Genomic DNA, 24,704 nt, shown 5'->3' on the forward strand with positions numbered 1-24,704 from the left:
ACAATAAGTGTTACTGAACCATTGGAAGATAATGAAGATTTGGGTTCATTGGAGTGTTTTGTGAAACGTAGTGTTGTACATGTACAGGAGGGGAACGATGGGCAAGTAGTTCCCGTGAACGTGGATAATTTTAGTGCTGTAGACGCGAATTGAGGAAAGGAGTTTTAGTAGCAAATTTAGATGTGCCAGATGACGAAGACTGGTGTTCGAGAGGCAGGCGAAGTGATAAATCACTAACTGCCAATAGAAATGCATTGTGTGACACAATGAAGCGTTTGAAAGGAGACGAAAGAGAGCATATGGAGGAATTATTGTGGGAATTTAAGGATTTGTTTTTTCCACAAGGGCCGTTACCAGCAACTCCATTAGTTCAACATAGGATACCAACAGCGAATGAAGCACCTGTTTACCATAAACCATACAGAATACCGAGGTATTTGCAGCCAATTGTGGAGGATTTCATTGACCAGCAGCTTGCGGATGGTATTATAGAGCATAGTAATAGTTGCTGGGAAGCAGGCATTGTCACTGTGCCTAAAAAATCTACGGATGAACTAAGAAATAAACGTTCCGTTGTGACTACCAATACCCCAACAATAAGACAGTAACGGATGCTTACACCATTCCAAACATATCGGAGGCTTTGGATCATTGAGGACAGTGCCAGTACTTTTCTATGATGGATTTGACAAGTGGTTATCATCAGTTAGAGGTGGCTCCAGAGGATCGTCCAAAAACTGCTTTCTCTACACCTGGAGGTCATCACCAGTACATTAGAATGCCTTTCAGTTTGAAAAACATTCTGGCAACATTTCAGAGGTTGCTAGACAGTGTCTTGAGGGGTTTGAAACCATGGCAGTGTCTTGTCTATTTGGGTGACATTATAGTGTTTTCAAGTAGTATGAGGTAAGACAGACAACAGTTAAGGAAAGTCTTTATGAGGTTAAGAGCAGTTCGCTTGTCGTTGAGCCTCGAGAAGTGTCATTTCGCATTAGAAGAAGTAAAATATTTGGGTTGTATTATCAGTAAGGACGGAGTGTGAACAGATCCGAGGTTGGTACAGGCTGTAAGGGATTTTCGGGAACTGAAAACAGTTAAGGAAGTGCAGTTATTCATCGGAATTTGCAATTTCTATCGAAAGTTCATGAAGGGTTTTGCAGATTTAGCACAGCCGTTGATGCGATTGTTACAGAAGAGTGTGAAATTTGAGAGGACAGAAGAGTGTTAGAAAACGTTTGACAAACTGAAAGAAGTGTTAACATCAAGTACAGTTCTTGTGTTTCCAGATTTTGAAAAGGATTTATACTAGCATGCGATGCATCGAATCAAGCATTAGGGTGTGTTCTTAGTCAGGCTGTTGAAAGCAGCAAAGAGGAATTACGCGACAACTGATAGGGAGACGCTTAGCGTAATCTATGGAATCACATATTTTAAATGTTATTTATACGGGAGAAGATTTCGGGTAGTGACAGATCATGCTGAGTTGAAGTGGTTGTAGGATCCGTCCACTAGACTCGCTAGATGGGCTGTGAGGCTTAGTGAATTCGACTATGAGGTGGTGCACAAACCTGGGAAGAAGCACAGTAATGCGGATGCACTGAGTAGGAAGGTGGAAAAAGTAGAAGTCATAGGTTATACCCTAGCAGTATGGCAAAAATTACAGGACACGGATAACGAGTGTAAATTGTATCAGACACAGCCACAGTTTAAAGTGTTTGACAGTCTTCTGTGAAGGGAAACGAAGTTAGGGCCAAGGGTAGTAGTGCCAGCGAAGTTGAGGGATGAGGTTTTAAAGAAAGCACATGATCAAATGTTATCTGGTCATGGAGGGTGTAGAGCGACAAATAGGAGAGTGGTGGAGGGGTAGGAAAATAGATGTGGATCAGTATGTCAAGAATTGTATACCATGTGCACAGAGAGCAGATTTGAGTTGGAAACAGATACAGCTACAAAGATTGCCGGAAGCGACATGTCCATTCTCTATGTTGGGGATCGATGTCTTAGGACCTTTCAGGCGAACACCATGGAAAAGATTCGTTCTGACAATAATATACCATTTTTCAAGGTATGTGGAGATGGTGGCTATGCCAAGTCAACAGGCAGCAATGGTCACGCAAGCATTAATAAACAACTGGATTTTGAAGTTTGGTGTACCGAAGACAATAATTACTGACCAAGGGACCAACTTCATGTCAGATTTAATGAAGGAGCTGTGTAAACTGTTGAACGTAAAGAAGTTGAGGATGAGCACGTTGCATCCACAGGCCAACGGAAGGACAGAACGGGTACACAGAACAATCAGGAAGATGCTGAGTTTTTATGTCGATTCTCATCACCATCAGTGGGACAAGTATTTGAAACGTATTGTATGTGCATACAATGCAAAAGTCCATACAAATACCGGTTTGTCTTGATATGAGGTAACGTATGGGCGAAAAATGCTGTCACCGTTTGATTTAGTAAAGCTGCAGAAAGAAAGGACCGGTGAATCTGTACGTCAATCCGCGAGAACAATTCGAGATCTTTGGAAACGGGTACAAAAGGCGAATACAAAGGCTTTGGAAATGCAGGAAGATGCGGTAAAGCGAAAAGGAAGTTTACCGCAGTATAAAGTGGGGCAATGGGTAATGCTGTCCAGCCCCTATATGCAAAAAGGGAAAACGAAGAAGTTCCTCACTAGGTATCAAGGGCCATACCAAGTTATTGAAACCACATCTCCCTTTAATGTTAAGCTTCAGTTGCCAACTAGAACAACGATAGCGCACACTGAGCGGTTACGGCCATTTAATGGTTGCCTGGATGTGATTCCAGGCGTGTCACAGGAAGAAAAGAGGAAAAAAGAGAGAGTGAAGAGAAGTTGCTAAGCACAGAGAAAACCAGAAAGATACAGTACAGCATGAAGTGCCGTATGCTTTGTGATCTAGAAAGTAGTAGAGTATGTGTAGTGTTTTTTTTTTATGTTTTCGTGTCATGTATCATTGGGTTGCCGCAGAGTAATTGGGAATTGTATTTTATAAGTGTTTTCGGGTATTGTGAGCCTGCTAGGGACAGCAGTCTTTTTGAAGAGGGAGGAAGGGTGACGGCGATCCCTGTCCTTAGGTCACTGAAAAGGGAAGTGTAGCATCTGACGTATGTGGAATGTTGTTGGAGGAGAAATCAAATGCAGTTCTGGAGAAATAAATGCGTTGGAGTAAATTTTGCAGCAAAGCCGTATTAAATATGTGTTGAACGATGTAAGAGTCGTACGATTTCCTGTTTAAATTCTTTGTTATCGAAAGTGCTGGGTCAGGAAAGTCGTGTTTATTGCACCAGTTCATATAATGTAAATTTAAGGATAAAAGTAGTCACACGATCGGTGATGAGTTTGGATCAAAAATAGTGAACGTTGGAAGAAAATCTGTGAAGCTAAAAATATAGGACACATGCACGGTGCAGTTATTTTTAGCCAGGGGAAAAGGAACAGACTGTCCAAGGGACATTGTGGTGCCAAAATTGAGCTTGCCACAGGTTGGGGTGCATTGGATCTTCTCCACCTACGAGAATTTGGTAGTAGTAGGAAGTTGTTTTGAGCAAGGAATGTTTACGGAAGCGAACCATGTAGAGCTCGAAGGAAGTGGAATTTTAATCAATGGAACTAAGTGTAACATAATAGGACCAACCTTCCATCTGCCAGCATCAATTTCAGGAATCACACAATTGAATGTTATGCAGCCACAGCTGTACTGGCCCGAAACCACTTTAGAATTTTTGCCAAGGCAGAATCTGACCTTGTTAAATCAAACTCTGGAACCAGGTCTGTTGAGATCTGTAAACCAGTTCGTTTTGGAGCAAGAGGGGCGCATAACAGCCGAACAGCTTGTTCAACATGTCGTTCAGTATAGGGAAAGGCAATGGCAAATAATGATCATTTTGAACACCTCTGTGCGAAGTGCCATCGCAGCCTTAACTTTGTTATGTGTTATTTTCTTTCTGATCAGGCAGAGAGCTAATTCCAAGAGGGAACCAAGGGTAGTCCAAGACCCAGTGGAATGGATACCGAGGGCATGAGACGAGTAGGTAAGGTCTTGATCGAGCAGTGGTTGTCCAGTTAGAAATTTGTACGTTTTGTTTCATGTCATGGTTTTAAGAGGGCACTAGACCACATTTAAGTTTTCTAGTAGTAAGAAAATATGTCATAAGTGCCAACCAAACAAGTTTAAGAGTTAGTTAAAGGATGACCCGGGGACCGGGTCTTTCCGAAGAGGAGAATAATGTAGCGACACCACTGTTTAGGATAGGGAAAGTAAGTTTCGTGCGATATTCGGAGCACGAGTTACAGCCAGGTGTGGGCTGGAACACAATAAGTTACGTATACCAGCAGTTGCGAAGGCAAACAGAGGTCACAGGGGCGTAGAACTGCTGGAGAGGGCGCACACAGCAGTTTCCATGGCGCAAGTCACAGGCAGAAGAGGGCCACTGGCCAACCTAATTGTTACGCGTACGTGATGTGAACCGGCGCACTTGGCAAAACAGAGGTGCACAGCAAAGTATAAATAGGTGATGTTTTCTAACGAGATTCATCCAAGTGTGGCAGCTCTCCTGGACAGCGGGTCGTATCACACTGCCGGGCTACATCCAGTAACAGTGTCCCAGTCCATGGCGGGCCATTGGTTCGACCCTCTGAGGCCGAGGCGGGGTCCGCAGCCAGCCAGGGCGGGCCACTCTTCGGCTCGCTACTGCGGGCAGTCGTCTTGGCTCCCGACACATGCCAGAGACTTCCAAGGCAAGGGCCGCAGATGCGGACGCCGGATAGCGGGCGCTTGTTTGTCACCACAATCTCAGCCACGCCAGCGAGAAGAAGGATGCAGCTGGCCACCTGTAGCTCACACCGAGCAGTGCTGAGTCAGCAGGGACGCAGACCGTCAAGTCAATTGTGGCATCCTGATGATGCCGCAACTCCGCTGGCGTACATGGCCGGCACAACACAACGTTGCGTTACACAGGCCGCTGGGGTGCTTCCTCAGCATCGCAGGGCCATGTGACGCAGACCGAGGTGAATGGAGGACTGTAGTGTAAGCAAATAAATAATTTGGAAAGTTCTCACTGAGATTTAATATGGCACCTCCTGGCACCCACCCACTATATTTGGTGTCTTCCCACTACATTTGGTGTCTACCCGCTACATTTGGTCATTCTGATACATTAGTTGACAGAAGACACCACAACATATCTGTGTAGCCATACTGAACTGAACGCTGTGGCTATTTGCGAGCATGGGTATTTTAATTACTTACACAGATATATCGTTTGACTAAGGACATAATGTTTGAAACTTGTCCCCAACAGTAAATTAAGGATACTTTTTAATGCTACTTTTGACTGAATTCCAACCCTTATTTCAATAAAGGAAAAGTTGCTGGCATACTTAATATGCAGCAAGCTGGAGGTCCTCAAATGTTTTTTGTAGCAACTGTTGCATTACTACCCTTGCAAAGCTCAAAAATGATGCCAGACACATACCTCTTGAGGTATTTGGCTTGCTATATCACCATAAATTGCAGTATATATTAATTACGAGTAATTAAGTCACTCTAGCCTTAAAATGTCTTTAACATGACTTTGAAGAATGCAATTAGCTGATAAATGACATATGAATATCAACAAGCATAGAAATGACATTACTTTCTAGTCCCACTAACATATTTGTGAGGAAACATATCCGGTATATGTACTGGAATCTCAAGCTTCTAGACGAAACTCTACCAGTAGTGGAAATAGTAAAGTATCTAGGGGTAACCCTGGATGCGAAACTATCATGGATTCTTCACATAAAGAATATCTGTTCCAAGGAAAAAAGTGCTCTTACGAGCACTAGAAGAGTCTGTGGAAAAAACTGGTTTATAAGCTCCAGGAGTATGTACTGGATAAGCACTACTGTAATAAGACTTTGATAATTTATAGGACTACAGTATGGTGGAATACAGCAGAACAGAAGGAACTGCCAAGGAGCTTTTAAAGGTGCAAAATTTGCCTGCTTAGCCATACAGGCAAATGTAAGCAGCAAACCCACTTGTGGGATGGAGATGATACTGGACATGCTCCCACTATATCTTTGGGTAACAATGGAGGCAGCAGCAGGGGCATATAGGTCAAAAACTGGAAAAAACAGCATATCTTTAGGATATCCATGATCTCACACTAATATAGTGAGTGCCGTAAATACAGAATTGTTGGAGAAATTCCAGCTGACCATACAGTAACTTCCTGCTGCTTCAATAAACCTTTCAGTGTAAGAATTGGAAGGGGGCAGTGGAAGAACAAACCATGACACCATTCAGGAGACATAGTCTGTTTTGTGGACCGGTTGAAAACATACAAAGGCACTGGGGTCAGAGCCTACAGTAGAGAGAGAGCAATCACTCCAAGGAAGCTGTCCACAGTATTCAGGTGGAAATATTGGAGTGTGTGCAGAGGAGATTTTTAACCAGCCCCTGCAAAAGCATCAATCTCCTATGGGTCCCTGGTCATTCAGGAATTAATGGCAATGAAGAAGCCGACAGGCTAGCCAGGACATGGGGGGCGACTTTGTTTATTGGACTGGAACCTCTCCTAATCATCAGCAAGGAGATAAAGTCGAAACTACGTTGTTACATCAGGAGATTGTGTGTAGAATACTGGACTAGGATCCAAAAACAAAATCATGATAAGCTAATCATGCCAAAGCCATGCTTCAAGTGCAGTTCAATAATCCCAGACTTAAACAGGTGACAGTTTAAACTCATGATAGCACTAAGGACTGGCTACAGAACTTTAAGAAACACCTACACACGATGGGTGTAGAGAAAGCAGCCCCTACGTGCAGACTATGAGGTGACAGAGATGAAAACACACCCCGTCTAACTTTCCAACATGAAGTGTTAGAGGTCAAAAGACACAGAATATGCAGGTCATTAAGGCCTGAAGCGATCATGTCTAATAAGGCACAATGAAGGGTATCCTACTATTCTTTAGGAGTACCAGCTGGCTTTACTAGAATCACAGGGAGCGAAACTACGCAATAAACTCAATTTCGGTGGAGGCAAAGATGGGCTATGTCCACTTTCATTTTTGGTTCCTTGTATAAATCAAATCAATTATCAGAACCCATCTGCATCTGCCCCTAGAAATGTCTTACAGTTTCAAATCTGGTTTCAAAATATGTCTTACCATTACATACTCTACCTGAAACCCTGGGATATATCAAAGTCTCTCTCACATATACAACCTTCTTTAACAATTCTTAAACTCTGTGCAAAATTCTACCAGGAACCCTCCACATTCATTCTTTTCCCCCTGTCCATGTTCTGCTAATATCTATTATTCTCTTCCTCTTCCTTTTCCTACTATCAAATTCCAGTCCCGCGTCATTTTTAATTTTTGTCTTCTTTTAAGCTCTTCATCATCTGTGGAACTATTAGGCACTTAAAAATTTTACTACTGTGGTACGGTTTCGCCTCATGTCTGTCTGTGCTATGGTAATCTGTTCACAATGCTGTTCATTGCAGCTTATATGCATTCCTATTTTCTTATTCATTATTAGACCTCCTCCTGCACTATCCCTATTTGATTTTGTGTTAACCTGATCAGAAGTCCTGGTCTTCCTGCCACTGTACTTCACTAATTCCCCACTACATCTAACTTAAAACTATCCATTCCTCTTTCTAAACTGTCTATCTATTTCCCCTATTAATAGATCTAACATTCCAAGCTCTGACCACTTTACTTACATTACTTTTTCGTGTCCGGAAACCACGTCACAATCTTTCAGCCCAGTATAGCACCATGTCCAAGGCTTCTTTCTTGTCCAGCCATAAATTGTCAGGGTTGCACCTATAAGGCCAGTTGAGCAGGTGCTCCATATCCTGCACAGTCACACTTATCATTCGTGGTTCCAAGACCCCACCTAGTCATATTTGTCTTCACTGGAACCACCCCTGCCCCTATCCAGTTCAGTGTCCTCCATGTCTTCCAGTTTGTGCTGAATCCGCTGGGCACTTCCTGTGCAGGTGGGTAATCAGCTGGTGGTTCTTCTATTATTGTGGCTAAGAACCTTTTACAGGATTTCAATCGCCCAGGTTTACACTCACTGCCAAAAACAGGATGTCGATCTTCAATAGTCTGTCTGAGCCTCTCTGTGAATTCATGTCACATTCTCCGAGAGTTGGGATTCGCAAACCCGGCAGCTCTATACAGCATCCTGTTGTTAATCGACATGTTTCATTAAGACCTATGTTGACCTTCTTTGCATGGGTTGATCTGGACCATATTGGGAAGGCATATTCAGCTATAGAGAAGCATAAGGCTTGTGTGGTGGTTCTTAATATGGAAGGTTTAGCACCCCATCTGCTGTTAGCTAGTTTCTGCAGAATATTATTTCTGGCAGTTACCTTTTGTCATGTGTTTTTGCAATGGTACCTTTATGTCAGATCTATCTAGTTAGTTTGTCAGTATGCTCCAGTGTGGTATTATTCCAAGAGATGTTAAGTTTATAGTTAGCTTGCCAAGATCAAAGGTGGAAGGCGCTGACTTGTCTTTTGGACAGTTTGGCTTAAGAAAGTTGTTTTTATAAAACTCTGACATTTCTCTAAGAACTTTTTCCCCACTTCTGTTCTATATCCTCTAAGGTCCTCCCCTGTGCTATAATTGCCAGGTCATCTGCATACAGAAACTGTTTTGTATGCTTAGGCACTGGTTGGTCATTGGTGTACAGATTGAATAGGGAGGGCGCCAAAACGTTTCTTTGGGCTAGGCCATTTTTCTGGTTTCTCCATCTGCTCTTTTTCCCATTGAGGAAAACATAAAATTGTCTATTTTGTGTTAGGGACTTGATAATCTTAACAAACTGATAGTCTCTTAGTTCATTTTAGAGCTTCTGGAGCAGCAGCCTGTGATTAATTGTATCATGTGCAGAGCTAAGGTCGACCATGGTTAGCCCTGTTATCTTTTTATTTTTGTATCCTTCCTCTGAAAACCAGCTTGTTGAGGAACATGTTTCATCTCAATACAGTCTGTCATAGGATTTAAAATAAGTCTCTCATACAGTTTGTAAAGATGACACAAGAGAGATATTCGGTGATAGCTCTTTGGTGAATCAGGTGCCTTCCCAGGTTTCAGGAGTGCCACTATCCTTGCTTCCTCCTCATCTTGGGGATCTTACAAGTTTCGCGACATTGACTGAAAAGTTGCAGGACCCAGTTCTTTGTGCCCGTTCAAAAGCATTTGATATGCTCTGTGCACGTGGCATCCACCCCAGCTGCTTTGCCGCTTTTCATATTGCTGAGACCATTGTTGATTTCCTTCATTGTAAAGGGTGTTAAAATCCTATTAGTTTCTGATTCTGAAGTGCTGTTGACTTTTACTCTCTGTTTTGTATTAGCCTTTCCATTCAGGAGCTGTTGATGAGCCACCTGATTAGGTGTTACTGCAGCAGACTGTTTGGGACCATTTGGATCTCTGTCAAGTTTTTTAATAAGATTCCAGGCTCTTTTGCTGCTATGGGCCATATCCATCCTCTCCAGGGTCTCAATCCATCTATTTTGCTGAGCTTCACTTAGCATTTCTTTTAAAGCTATCCACATGGTATGGTTTTTTGATTAAAGGGGTCCTTTTTGTATAATTCCTCGTACTTGGCTAGGAGATGCCTGGAGTCATCAGAAAGATCTGGAATGAACTGCTGTCGGTATCCTCGTGGTATATGTTGTCTGGAGGTTCTCTATAGCATTTGTACAAATGCCTGATAGTTCTCTGGGGTTGGGGCGAAGTTTACTATGCCTTTATCCAGTTACTCTGCGATAGTTTCCCAACTGGCCTTTTTAAAAGAATTCTATTTTTGTGTCTCCCAATGTCAGCTTCCTCTTGAATAGTCCCCACTCACAGATATGCATGGTGGACTTTGATCTTCTAAATCCTCTACCCAAGAGGATGCTATCATCGTTAAGCCAAAGAGTAAAGATCCATTCCTTCAGGAAAAATAATGACTAGATTCCCCTTGCTTTAAGCCATTTTCAGTACCAACATAGCAAGGTTATGTTGGTTGTGGGGCAAGTAGGCATACACAATTGTTCAACTGTGGAAGGTCTTTGCTTTCTCCCCTAGCTACAAAAATGTGTTCACTATGGTTTTCAGGGTAGTTTCTCCGCATTCCTATTTTATCATTTATTATTTATTACTAGACCTACTCCTGCATTATCACTACCTGATTTTTGGTGACAGCCCTGTAACTCACCTGAGCAGAAATCTTTTTCTTCCTGCCACTGCACTTTGCTAATTTCCACTATATCTTGTGCCAGTTAGTATTACATATGATATTACAATAAAAGAATCAAATATAAGGCTAATGAATCTTGTTTGATTTTCACAGCTTAGGATAAGTGTTGCCCTGTAGCATACTGATTACCAAAATAATTTTTGATAAAAAAAGCTTAGAAAGTGAACTGCATGTAACATAATTTCATCTCTCTGCTGCAATCTGTGTGGTAAAATATCAGTTGACACTGGTATATATTATTGATGCAGTTGTCTCTTGCAGCCAATTTCAGAGACTGTATACTTACAATAACTAATTTTCACATTGGTATTCAGAAATAATGACTACTACATAATTCTCAACAGTGAACCTGTTTACTACACACTCATATTCCTTTTATTCCAAGAACAGTTAAAGCATCACACCCTTCAATGCAATGATTATACCACAATCATATTCGACTGTTAAATTAACTTATTTCACATCGCTATAACATACCATGTACATGAAATAAGGAATTTAATAACTAAATGGCTACTTCATAAACCTGTCTGCTTTTCATTGAAATGGCCAAGCTGATATCTTAACTCACTCCACAAAAAAGGCTTTAAACAGGTAACATTTACACAGTAAGTGTGAGATAAGGTTAGAAAAAGGAGATGCACAAATAATCTCCCAATCTCATGCAGCAGGGTATGCAGAGAGATGTTAGACGCAGACTATAAAAAACAGCTTACAAAAACCATTGAAAACGAAAGTGGAATGCAGAAAGTAAATGAAGTATTACCTTCAGGCCATTTATGTTTTCAGCCTCCACTCGAACAGGACTGCGATGTGGTCTCAGTCCAACCCATTCTCTGATAATAGAAGCTTTCTTGAGACTTGGGACAAGAGCAGTGCATCGTTCTAAAATAGACGCTGTATCATGACGGTTCACTCGCAAATCATAACTGTCGTAATTTCGACAACCCCCAAGGGTTGCAGCCTCTATACCAGGTATTATGTAAGTATCAAAATCACCATAGAGAAAAGTTTTTATCCATGGTGCATTCACCTGCAACACATGACATTTAGAACTTTTAAGAGTAGCGTACTAACAGACTGGCATTCTTGTACTTTCAATCAATTCATTAGAGGAAGTGTAGAAAGATTAACACATTTTCTCCAGTCACAATCACAATGAGATAAACATACCATCTGGACAATGACATACAATGAAGGGTTACTGAATTTTTTAAGACTATACACATTATTCTATTTAAGCCAAGAATCACGTCAATATTCTATATCAGATGTTAGTCTCTTATTAAGAATAACAGAAATCTATAACGTATTATGTGTTTGGTCTTCTATGCAATATTGTTGTATTTTGATGAATTAAACATTTCAATAGATAACAGACTCTAATTACCTTAATGTCGTGTGAGAAGGCAACGTATCTCCAAAAACGGCAATTTTCGACTTCTTTATTTATGTTCTTATGGCAATCAGCTGTATATTGTGTCAAAATACTGTACCTCCATGTTGCAAGTTTATTTTAGAGAGATATAGACATACTGGGACACATTCTTGTGCCTCAACGAAGTGCATCTCAATTTTGGAATCAGTAAAATCTATCGGAACTTATGTTCTTCTGACTCTTTATTTAATCACTAAATTTAGAAATGCATTTTAATCCAGCAGAGACTGTTATCTGCTTGTTTTGTATGATTCCATGTTCCTGCACTTGTGTGTTAGTTTCCAATGTACTGAAAGAGAAGTGTATGTTGACAAGCACCTAATAAAAAATCTTGCGATGTCAGGTGAAAATGTCGAATCATATCTCACTGCTGAATCATTTGCCTATCCATCAGTTCTCACAGTTCACATACAAGCTTTCAAGTTATTTCACTTCCCCAGTGAGTATCAGCAAGTGGAGAAACACTAGACGAAACAATGACTATCCTTTGTAGGCACTGTCAACACGGTCATACTGCTTTAATTGGGGGGGGGGGGGGGGGGCAAACAAAAAAGTACACAAGCAAGCATGCACGCAAAGACAGGCAGTGGGGGGGGGGGGGGGGGGGGAGCTGTTGAGAAATGCTGAAATAGTGTACAATTTTCATTATCAACTTTTGTAGTCCTGTCTTCCTCAGTTGCGTGTATTATTACAATATATTGATAATTTTTACTTACGGACCTCCTGACAGCAACTGAATAAAACAATTTTAGTGCCATACGCATTTTGCCTTTATTTTCTGCAAGGCGTCATCAGTGGCCTGGAATGTGTACATATGTTTGCTATTTGATTTACATTTTGGTCACTCTACCTATAGGTTATAAACAGTTCTGATGGTTGGTATTTCCTATCAATGTGTTGAACTGTACTTACAGGTTGCATGGACGATTTTCTGCATATTATGCTCCTGTTGCATTTTTGGTGTCGTTCTTCTTCTTATAAATGCCAATTTGTGGTTATTTTCCCCACATTTCACAGCACTATGCACTGAAATCTTGTTTCAATGCAATGCTTTAGTTTCTGTTGCCGAGTGTCAGATGTTTTTGCGAAAGATCGAATGTTATTGCCAAACTACCTCTCTTTTTTTATTATTATTATTAATTACATGTAGTAAGGAACCTGTGCTGATGTGTGTTTGTTCATTTATCACATGTTTATTTTCAGCGATGGCTTTCTGAATGTGGAAGTTTTCTTGCGTTTGTATAAGATATTTGTCATGGTTGCTTATTCTCATAATTTTCATTTCTTGTTCCACGGCTGCCACCCATTCCATACCAAGAAGTCCCTTCCGTACAGCCTATCCTCCCATGGTCATCGCATCTGCAGTGACGACCAGTCCCTCTCAAAATATACCAAGGGTCTCACTGAAGCCATCACTGACCGTAATTATCCTCCCATTCTTGTACAAAAACAAATCTCCCGTGCCTTATCTTTCCAGACTCTCAGCACCTCCCGAAGTCCCACAGAGGAGCATTCCCCTCTTAACTCAGTACCATCCGGGACTGGAGCAACTGAATTACATTCTCTGCCAGGGTTTCGATTACCTCTTGCCGTGCCCTGGAATGAGAAATGTCCTGCCCACTATCCTTCCTACCCCTCCTACCGTGGTATTCCGCCATCCACCGAACCTACACAATATACATGTCCATCCTTACACAACCCCTGCTCCCAATCCCTTACCTCATGGCTCATACCCCTGTCCCATACATCCTCCTACCATCACCTACTCCAGTCTGATCACTACCATCACCAATCCCATCAAAGGCAGGGCTACCTGTGAAATCAGTCACGTGATTTACAAGATACGTTGCAACCACTGTGCTGCAATCTATGTAGCTGTCTGTCTGCATGAACAGCCACTGACAAACTGTGGCCAAAAAACAAGTGGACCACCCTGTTGCTGAACACCCTGCCAAACATGATCTCCCTCATCTCAATGACTGCTTCACAGCCTGTGCCATATGGATCCTTCCCACCAACACCAGCTTTTCTGAATTGCACAGGTGGGAATGTTCCCTACAATACATCCTTCGTTCCCGTAACCCTCCTGGCCTCAACCTTCATTAGTCACTGTCCTCACCCATCCAGCCCCCTCCCTGTTCCCATTCCAGCACTACACAGTCGCCATTTCACCGCCACACCCAGCCTTTTAATTTCTTTTTATTTCTCTCCTTTCCGCTACTTACCCTCTTCCCTCTCCACACCCACCGTCTAATTTCTTATGGTGGGTCGATGTTGCCACTTAGCCGCTGTGACTGGGTCCGGGGTCCGGTGTGACTGAAAGTAACACCACACCGGCTCCCGTCCCCACTCATACCGTTGCCCGTGTCCCGACACGTGGAGGCGGGCTCTGCTTAGATTCATTTGATATCTTTTTTTTTGTGCAGCATTAGAAAAACTCATAACTAATACAAAATCAAGTAAGATATTAATAAACAAAACGAAATTAATATTTAGAAAGAAGGAAGGAAGAGAACTGAATAGAGAAGGGATAGGTATAATATTGCCCGTCACCTGGTTGTGGGCGGCGGCCCGGGTCTTGGAATGACCCTCAAGACGCTGGCCGTTGCTCACCATGCCTTTAACATCTACCATCCTAAAAACTAACTTAACTAGAAGATATTAGGGTACGTTAAAGCTAGAAACTAAGACTAAGACCTCCATGTCCAGTCTGCTAAACTATTTACGATATACAATAGAGAGGTAACTGATTTTGTGCTTGGCTCAAAGTTGATAATGAAAGGGTACTTGTGGTAAAAGTAATAAGGTAATGACGCTAACGGTTTGTGTTGAGCCTACAAGGCTCCTAGCAGAGTACATCAGGCGCAAGCACCTCCCGGCCCCGCCGACAACACGACCTGAACGGCGGTTTTCCCCGATCTACCATAGGTATCCATCGGGTTGGGCTCAAAAGAGAGGAACCACAATTAAGATCCTTCCATCCAGGACGTGCGCCGCCTCTTACCAGGGGGCGTAGGTCCCTTGAAGAGGTGCCCAACTTTAAGCTTCAGATCAGAAGTTATTAGTGTAGTGGAGGTTGAGGTATAGGCTGTGTAGGTTGGTTGTACAAACAGTTCACGCTGAGCCAATGAGACTTACAATGATACGTGGTGTGGCAGTTACACCTTCCGGCCCCGCCAGCAACACAGCCCGAACGGTGGTTTTCCCCGATCTACCATAGGTATCCGTCGGGTTGGGTTCAAAAGAGAGGGACCACAATTAAGATCCTTCCATCCAGACTGTGCGCTGCCTCTTAACAGAAGGCGTAGGTCCCTTGAAGAGGTACCTAGTTTTAAGCTCTTATTAGACATGGAGATGCTGTTAACCATTTACATACAAGGTGCAATCTGTTTTTAGGATTGTGTGTGACTTGTGCACCTCTTGTCGGTTGTTCCACTCTGTTCTTTGAATTTGACTTGGTTGACACTATGGATCATCCGCGTTGGACGCTTCAAGATCTGTGTTGGTGCCATGGTCTGTATCTGTTTCTTCTTCATCACTCGTGGTGTTAATCACATCTGTGTCCCCCTGGGCATCGCGACGTCTGTTTGGACCGACTTGCCTTCGGTAGGGTCTGTTGTGCAAGTATTCTATTTGTTGGATCTTCGAGATTTCTTCCATTAGTTTGTTGAGTTCAGTCCACCTTTCTGGGTCGCGTATTATGGCATGTAGTTCGTTCTGTGTTCAGGCGATTTATGTGTACTGTTTGTCTTATGCTTGTGTGTTGTCCGCAGAAGAAGACAGTATGTTCAGGGGAACCTTCTTCCCCGCATGTGCATCTATTAGTTTGCTGCAGACTCACGTGGTACAGGTGCGTGGGATAAGGGCCATGTCCTGTGATGAAATGTACCATACCGCAGCTGGGATCAATATGTTTTAGTTTTAGTCTTTCCCGGATGTCAGGGAAGAAGTTGTATACACGGCGGCCCTTATCGCTGTTGGCCCACTCACTCTGCCAGGTACCCACTTGCCATGCTCTGAGTTGGCATGTTGTCTCAATCGGTACACCAGTGATCTGCCGAACCTGGTCTATTCTCCCCATCCTAAGCCAGTACATTGCTGCGCGGTACCTGATAGTGATATCTATGGGGAAAATTCACATGACGACACATAGTGTGTCATTTGATGTTGTGTTGAATGCCCCTGTTAGTCGAAGTAGAACACTTCTTTGGCCTTGACGTACAATGGTTCTGTTGGTTGAGAGATTTAACCTGTGGGCCCACGTACTGGCAGCAAAGCATAGTACTGACTCCAAGAGAGCACAATGGTATGTTCGTGTCACTGACAGTGATAGTCTGAATTGTTCCGAATTTAACCTAGCCAGTTTGGGTAGTATCTTTTCTGCTTTGTTTGTGCATATTCGCATGTGTTCATGGAAGTTCAATCGTTCATCAATGTATACTCCTAGATAGCATGTGACTGCTAGTCTTTGACTATTGGGTTCCAGCGCAGGATACCCTTTAGCAATGTATAAGTTGTTTTGTTTCCTGCTATCTTTAATTTATTATCTGTGCACCATTGGGTTATTGTCCTAAGTGTTCCATTGGCTCTTTCTTCTAGCTGGGCACGGTTGTTTGCTGAAACTATGACGAGTAGATCATCAGCATAAGCGAGAACTCCACCTGTCAAGATGTGCTCGTCTAGTAGCTGTAGGAGCGGTTCTATAACTATGTCCCAGAAGATGGGGCCGCAGACCGACCTTGTGTAATTTGTTTAATCACTTTCTGGTTGACCAATTGCCAAACGACCGTTCTGTCTCTGCAGTAGTCCATGAAACTATTATACAGAGACTCCGGTACCTGCAGGTGTCTGAGCCTCTTGAACAAGGCCGGCCACCAGAGATTATCGAAGGCACCTGAGATTTCTATCATAATTGCAAGTGTGTGTTTGGAGGGTGTGTTGTGTACTATTTGGAGTGCTCTGTTAATTGCGTCGTCTGTAGATTTCCCTTCCCTGAAGCCATATTGGTGTGGTGTCAGTCCCCGTAGTGTTCAGTGTGCTTGTAGTCTTTTGCAGAGTAGTTTTTCTTGTACTTTACTGAGTGTATTGATAAGGCAAATTGGTCTGTATGACATGGGGTCTGATGGGTCTCTGTCTGGAGCCTTTTTGATGATAACCGCCTTCGAGGTCTTCCACACTGCAGGCACACAGCCCAGCCTTAATGCATCGTTTAACAACGTTGTGAGAAACAGAGTGATCTGCGGTGCAATTTGTTTCAGTACCTCAGAGTGGATACCATCCGGTCCAGGTGCCTTTTTGTTTTTGAGTTCTGAGATCACTGTCGCCACTTCTTCCCGCGCAAATGGACAGGTGACGGTTGGTGTGATGTATACTGTGTCTACTTCGCGTCTCGGTGCTACATGTTGTGGTGTGTGTGTGTGTGTGTGTGTGTGTGTGTGTGTGTGTGTGTGTGTGTGTGTGTGTGTGTTTGTGTCTGCGATGTCATCAGGCAGGAGTTCGCTCAGCAGGAACTCCGCTGTGCGTCTCCAGCCCTTAGTCATCTCACCATCCTCCTGTCGCAGCGTTCCCAGAACCAGAGGGCTCTTAATTTTCTCTGTCATGATTTTGTATGGTTCCCCCCCCAAATGTTTAGTTGTGTTTGTGCTGCTACATGGCTGTTCCAATGGTCTTTCCTGGTCTTACTCAGCTCAAGTTTATATTTGTTCTTGGCAAGCCGGTAGTCTTGTAGTCGTAATTGTCTTTCTCTATCTGAAATTGCTCGTTGGTGAAGCTTACATTTACGTTTTGAGTCTTGTTTGAGTCGTGTTAATTGTGTAGTCCAGGGAACATTTTGGTGTTTTGTCATTCTTTGTGTGGGTATGCAGGTGTTCTGTGTGTGTGTGTGTGTGTGTGTGTGTGTGTGTGTGATGATATCTGTCAGCATGTGTGCTCTGTAATCAACACTGCCGGGGATGTCTCGCGGTATGTGCTCATGTATTTTTTGTCTGACCCTGTCCCAGTCTGTTTTGTCAAATAATAGTCTTTTTGGTAGTGTTTCTGTGTTGACATTTGGTGTACCACTTAAGGTTAGTGTGATGATGTTGTGGTCACTAGCAGTGATCTGTTCATGTACTGTCCAGTCTCGTACGTGGTTGATGGCGGCATTATTAATGAGGGTGATGTCTATGTTTGATGAATGACCGTTGTGTCCGATGTGAGTCGGGTGATGTCTTTCCTTGTTGAGTACGTGTAGTCTGTTTTCTTGGATGATGTCATTTATTATTCTACCTCTGTCGTCAGTTCTGTCTGAATGCCACAGGGTTGATCTGGCATTTATGTCTGCACAGATGAGAAGTTTTTTGTTGCCAGCGTATTGCGCAACATCTCTGATGAGGTCTGCGTTTTGATCCAATGACAGAATTGGGCGTACAGCGACGAGATGATCCAAATATCCCCCTTGTGTGTGACTTCAACTGTAACTAGGTGCTTGGAACAGAGTTCTGTCATTTTGACTGGATGTATTTCTTTGTTTAGGATTATGACAGATGCAATGCAGCCTGTCCCCTCCGCAACTGTCACCGCACTTTGAGGAAAGTTGGGGATATGCCCTTGTCTAGTGTACGGCTCCTGTATGTACAGAATGTCACTTTTTAGATCACGTAGGACCCGAATTTACAAGTATACTCTGCATAGCATTAAGCTGTGCTATTAGCAGTTTGAGTGTTTAACGGTGGCGTAGCACTTGCTGCCAGTTTGACTGTAATCGAAGTATGTTCTCCCATGAGCCCTTACGTGATCCTTGTAAAGCTTGTCCATATCAAATGGTTCCTCCCTGCGGGCGCACACCTGCATGAGCAGGTCTAGTAGGCTGTCTGGATCTGTTGGAATATTCTCCGTTTTGAGAATCAGTCTATTGGTTTGCTCTGATGTACGGAAACAAACAGATTGGCCGTACGGGTGTAGGGTGCAGATGAGCATCCATTGTGCCGTCTCTAAGATGTGTCTTTTTTCTAGCCTACTTAATTTTACATTTGTATCTAGCTTGTTGTAACTAAAACTATCGGTGTCGATGGCGTGTGTTGGCATCTCTGCAGCCGTGATGGTGTAGTCGTGTTGCTGTGCACCTATGCGGGGGGCACTGGATTGGCTTCCTCGTTGGTTGTTGTGGGGGTTTCCTTGGGCGTTGGCAATGAGGTTGTTGGGGGGCTGCGAAGGTGTTGGTATCATCACGGGTATGCACTTTCGTATCACTAGGTTTTGAGGCAGCCTGCGATTGCCGCGATTGGTCGTCACACGCTTTCACTTTCTTGACTCTCTTAGGCTGTTTGGGTTTTCTATGCAGTTTTAGTTTCCTAAAGGCTGTGATGATTCGTTTGTTTTTTGTGTGTGTTTCGTTTGTGCAGTCTTGATGTGTATCAGATGTGTTGGTTGTTTGTGCCTCCATTCTGCATTGATTTGACGTGATTTGGTTTCCACTTGACTGCTCGTCTACGCTATCTGTGATAGACATAACAGCTTTTGGTATGTTATGCGCACTGTCGCCTCTATTGCCAGACATTCCGCAGACTTTTGTTGCGGTTGTTGCTGCGGCTTTTTGTGTGGCATTCGTAGTGTCTGCCGGCGCTGTGGCCTGTTCAAGGTCGGTATTACGGTTTTGAATATCATTGTTATGAACACTACAATCTCTTGCGTAAGGGGAATAATAGACGTCGTCTTCTTCCTCTGTCAGTGAGTCAGAGAGAGTTATTTTGCGTTTGATTTGATTACAGTCTGAGGTGTCTGATTTGTCCATGTTTTCCGTTTGGGCTCCAGTTGTGCTGGCTTGCGTTACGGTTGTGTTTAGCACCGTTGGGCTCAAGGTCGCACCTTGTATGAATTTGATTGGTTTGATGCGTCCTTCGCATGTTGTAGTGTCGTATGTGCATCGTTGTGCTGGAGTGGATTGTTGATTTTGAGTCGTTAGCAACGCTGTTTTGTGCAGTTGCTTTGGTTGGTCATGTGTGGTATGGTTTTCTGGTCTGTCGGTATCAGGATTTGGGGTTATCATGTCTATTCTCAGTAGTTCGTCTTCGAGTTCGTCTATCCTGTTCATAAGTGTCATCTGGAATGTCATCCAGTACATTATTTGCCTTTTGATTAGTTTGGCGGCTTCTGGTGAGATTTGTCCTGTGAGTGTTAGGTTGTCTATGTATTCAGTGATTGCATGATGGCTGTCCTCCAGGTTTGTATTTTGTATCAAGCCTGGAATGTGACCATTGTTGGGGTAGTCGTCAGGTAATAGTTTTTGCCTCTTATGCCAGAGTATTGCACGTAGATGGTTTCTGTGCTTGGTGGATGGTGACTTGTATGATCTTGTTTTCAGGGGTTGATTTATGGAGCATGTTGGTTGACTCAGGGGGGTGTTCAGTTGCCATAGTCAGTACTGTCAATTAGTCTATCAAGCAGCTGTTGGTAGGTCTGGCAGACGCCACCCCTGCTCTTATTGCGAATTCGGTTTCTGTTCCTGCATGGAATGCAATCGATGGGCTCTGATGCTCGACAGTCCGCGCGTTTGTGGCCCTTTTTGCCACACCTTGAACAGGCCGTACCTGTGTCTGCGCAGGCTTTGGTTGTATGGCCAAGGTCACAACAGTTGTAACACTGGCTCACTGGCGTAAAATCTTTCACAGATAGGGATTGGAAGTCTACGTACACCCTTCCTTTTTTGGTGAGGCACCAATAAATTATGGGTGTGACTTCCAACACTTGATGGTTGTATCCCTTTCCTTTGGGCCCTGTGCGGAATCCGATTTTCATGTCTTTGTCGAATTCGTCTTTTGTGAAATCGTCACTGAGATTTTGGTCGGATAAACACTCAAGAAATTCTCTACCCGAGGTAGTGTCTGTCGCTCGATAGACTATCACCAAGGTTTGCCGCTTTCTGGGCCCCTCACACGCGATATTCTCAATATCTTTTGTCTTTTCTATTATTTACCTACAGTCCTCCTGTGTTGCTGCTTCGACAATCACAGCTGTCTTCGTGTTTCTTATTGACTTAATGTGTAGGTTGTCTCGTCTTGGGTTGATGTTTTTTGTCAACGTTTGTTTTATTGTTGTCGTGTCTTGGTTGTTGGTAGACTTTATGAAGAGAGTGGTTGCCTGCTTGGCTTTTGCCACCTCAATGCGTTTATGTTCTTTGGGTGTGGTGGAGAGTGCCGCAGCGTATGTTAGTGTCTTGGCCTGTTGCTGTGCCTGTTCAGTAACCTTTCCTGTCAGATCCCTAATATGGTGGTGGTGGTGGTGGTGGTGGTGGTGGTGGTGGTGGTGGTGGGTAGTGTTTAACGTCCCGTCGACAACGAGGTCATTAGAGACGGAGCGCAAGCTCGGGTTAGGGAAGGATTGGGAAGGAAATCGGCCGTGCCCTTTCAAAGGAACCATCCCGGCATTTGCCTGAAACAATTTAGGGAAATCACGGAAAACCTAAATCAGGATGGCCGGAGACGGGACCCTAATGTGGTCCCTGAGCTCTTGGTTTATTTCAGCGAGCTTTGTATTGTCTTCGAGTTTGCTGACCTGTTCTGTGAGAGACTCAATTCTAAGGTCCTTAACTGGGTCAGCTGAGTGCTGAAGTTCGCGCAGTAGATCTTTGTACTGCTCTTGCAGCAGCTCGACCTTTGCTTCTGCTGACGTGAGTTGGAAAGCCAAAGGGAATATTTTATTCCTTATCGTATTCAGTACACTACTCGATACATGTTTGGCCTTTAATTCCGCCCCAATGTCATTTAATAGCTCGTCAACTGCAGCGATCTTCTGGCTTGGTGACATGACGGCATATTCGTGGGCACCAGGCGATACTTTGCAACTGGTGCTGCTCTGCGCTCTACTGAGTGTCCCTTTCGTGGACTTGGGTGTAGTGTTAGCACCACCTAGTTGGCATGCTTGATCCAGGATTGCGGATGTGCGTTTTAGTTCTTAAAGAGTGACCTTTATTTGGTGTGTATTGCGTGTGGGGCACCACATTGTGACACGTAAGTCCCAAAAGCGATAAGTCACAGAGCGAGGCCGAATGTGGGCTGGGTGGCTTCGCCGGCGATGTCCGATCGACACTGAGTGCCGCGGTCAGCTCCGCACGTCAGCCAGCCACATGGTTCGCGGGACCAAGTGGGGACTGTGAGCTCGCGTAAGCTGCTGACTCCCGCAGTTGGGCGTGGAAACACGAGTCGTGCTTAGCAAAACCAGTTCGCTGTGGCCAGCGCAATTTGGCCTATTTGCGAAACTCAAGCGTAGTGCATGTCAGCTGGCGCACTGCGACCTACTCTCGGGACTTTGCGTTCCGTCGCTCGGCGTATCGCTTTACGTTACTCGTAACCAATTTTCCTCACTTTCGATAGTTTATGACTTTTACCTATAATATGTCTATAATTCAGAATTATGCTCGTTTCCCTTCACTATATGGGTATTGTTCACACTGGTTTTCTTCATATTAAGCTAGTCTTTTCTGCGAGATTTGCTACCATATGTTAGTCTTCGTTTTTTGTCTAAGTCCGTTATTATCAGTTTTTTTTTTTTTATTCGGGACACTTTTGGAAGCTACCCTTCACTGTTCTAACATGTTATCATGAGTTTGGTGGATATTTACCGTCTAATTACGGAGAAAAATTCTACCATACGTTACTCTGATGATTCGTCACACGGTAACTTTCCTTTTATATTGTTTTTAACACTTTCACAGCACTGCGGTTAGTAATGTTAGTAATGTCAAGCGTTCCTAATCGTATTAGTAGTGTTTGTGGATGTTAGTTGTAGTGAAATACCTTTGATGAGGTCCGACATGCTGTAAATGTGCCCGCGAAGTCACTAATTGCACTATTTCTCTAGTCGAAACACGAGAAAATGTTGTAGGACTGCTTCACTTCACTATTATCCATCACTGATCACTGTTTTTTAGTTCACTGGCGTGATTGTTCCCGATAGAACCGACAAAAAGACCGTAGTTGCGGGAGCGTGCGTGAGACACGTCCGTACGCGCTTGTGGTTAGGGGACATCTGAGACTGCATATGTGTGTGCAAGATGCGTTTGTGTATGTATGTGTGTGTGTGTGTGTGTGTGTGTGTGTGTGTGTGTGTGTGTGTGTGTGTCTACTGCTGACAAAGGCCTTAATGGCTGACAGCTATAATTGTGTAAATTTTTTTGCTGTGCCTATCGCGACTCAGCAAGCATCTCAGCTATATGGTGAGTAGCAACTTTCCTTCTTTGGTATTGTATATGAGATATGGTGATTGTTAATACCACGTGATTTGCTATGTGTATGGACAGGAATGGGTATGTCACACGTGACCATCTATCAGATACTAAATTCAATAACTTGAGAACGGAGTGAGATATCAATCTCATCTCAGTTTAAAATAATATTTCAATATCTTATCTACATTTCATTCACTGCAGTGTACGAGCTAAAATCACCATAAGCAATGCGTTTTTACATCTGCAAAATCTTTAAAATTGTTTGCAATGTTTTACTTAATCTGATGCAGTGCAGTAAGTATGATGGATAATGAAAAGAAATTCCGTTCTTTATTGAGTGAGGATATCAGATTGAAAGATGTGCAAAAGTCAAAATTTTTCACTGAATAGCTTTCAAAAAATTGGATGATAAATATTTCATATTGGTTGGAATGCTGTCTCTCAGCAATAGCACCTGCATTTGGCAAGCAGTACAGCCACAAAAAAAGCCACCCCCTGCACAGAACGCAGACAGCGATCTGCTGCAGTGAAGGGTTAATCAAGTACTGCAATGGTATAAAAAACACCTAATTTCTAAGAAATAAAGATACTTCATTTATATTTTATACCTTGAGAACCTGGCCTCTGATGGGTACCATATTATGATCAGAGCACAAATATTTTGCTCCCAAACCAAGGCAGTTAACAACAATATCAAAGTCACCAGAAACATCATTAAAGCTGCTCAGAAGTTTGTTTTTGACTTGTCCACCAGCTTCCTCAAACCTGAAAAAAAAAGATGTTTTCTATTAAAATTATTACCAAGAACCAAGAATATGATGTATTGACAGTGAGTTATTCTTATCATCTCTCAGAGGATGCTACTGAGCAAGGTACAAAACTTTTGAAAGACTGAAGCCTTGTCTTGTGCTATGAAGTGCTTTCTTTGAAAGACATATGATGATGTTTGAGGCATATTTGGTACAGCTTTAATCTAGATGGAAAATTCATCAAATGGGATCTTTATAGATTTTACAGAGTGCCAGTTGCTAATGGATCATGGCTGCCAAGGAATCTTTCGAATATCTCATAAACTGTTGGTAAGAAAACACTCGGGATGTTATTTGAATGCTTTATTCCATTCATCGCCATCGTCCTCACTCCCCCCCCCCCCCTCTCCCATGCACTCATGCGCACATGGGAGAGGGAGCAGAAGTGAGGGGGAGGGAAGGGAGCAGGGGGAGATGTGGTGAGGAAGGAGAGGGGGGGAGGGAAGGGAGGGGGAGCAAGGGTGGATATAGGGGCAGGGAGGAGGGGGGAAGGAGGTTTGGGGGAGAGGGAGGTTGGGGCAGGGTGAGAGTGGGTTAAGAGGGGTGATTGGTTGGTTAGTTGGTTTAAAATAGAGGGGGGGGGGGGGGAGGGACCAAACTACGAGGCCATCGGTCCCTTGTTCCTAATAAAACAATGCCAGATGTGTGAGAATAAAACAGACGAGACATATAACACAAAATGGACATGAAGGAAAAACCACAAGAATGAAAGAAAGGCAATGAACACTAAAAGGAACAAAAGAGGACAAGGAAACAACAGAGAGACACTAGAAACAGAAGAGAGTAAAACAAGAAATCAGACTACAGTGGCTGGCCGGCCACGACAATAAAAAGGTTCAAATGGCTCTAAGCACTATGGGACTTAACATCTGATGTCATCAGTCCGATAGACTTAGAACTACTTAAACCTAACTAACCTAAGGACATCACACATATCCATGCCCAAGGCAGGATTCGAACCTGTGACTG

General features: G+C 43.3%; 1 protein-coding gene across 7 annotated transcripts in view; it reads right to left on the reverse strand.

Moving 5' to 3' along the window:
* Window positions 1-24,704, reverse strand: part of LOC124605193 (D-aspartate oxidase) — a 257,938-nt gene that overhangs the window by 6,439 nt on the left and 226,795 nt on the right. For all 7 annotated transcript variants that reach the window (XM_047136712.1, XM_047136718.1, XM_047136715.1 and 4 more), the window contains 2 exons: window positions 23,535-23,691; window positions 11,052-11,318 (listed from right to left, as the gene is read on the reverse strand). In XM_047136712.1, the coding sequence (XP_046992668.1) occupies window positions 11,052-11,318; window positions 23,535-23,691 (424 nt within the window). The remainder of the gene's footprint in view (window positions 1-11,051; window positions 11,319-23,534; window positions 23,692-24,704) is intronic.

This window comes from Schistocerca americana, chromosome 3 (assembly GCF_021461395.2).
Source record: "Schistocerca americana isolate TAMUIC-IGC-003095 chromosome 3, iqSchAmer2.1, whole genome shotgun sequence".
NCBI classification, from domain to species: domain Eukaryota; kingdom Metazoa; phylum Arthropoda; class Insecta; order Orthoptera; family Acrididae; genus Schistocerca; species Schistocerca americana.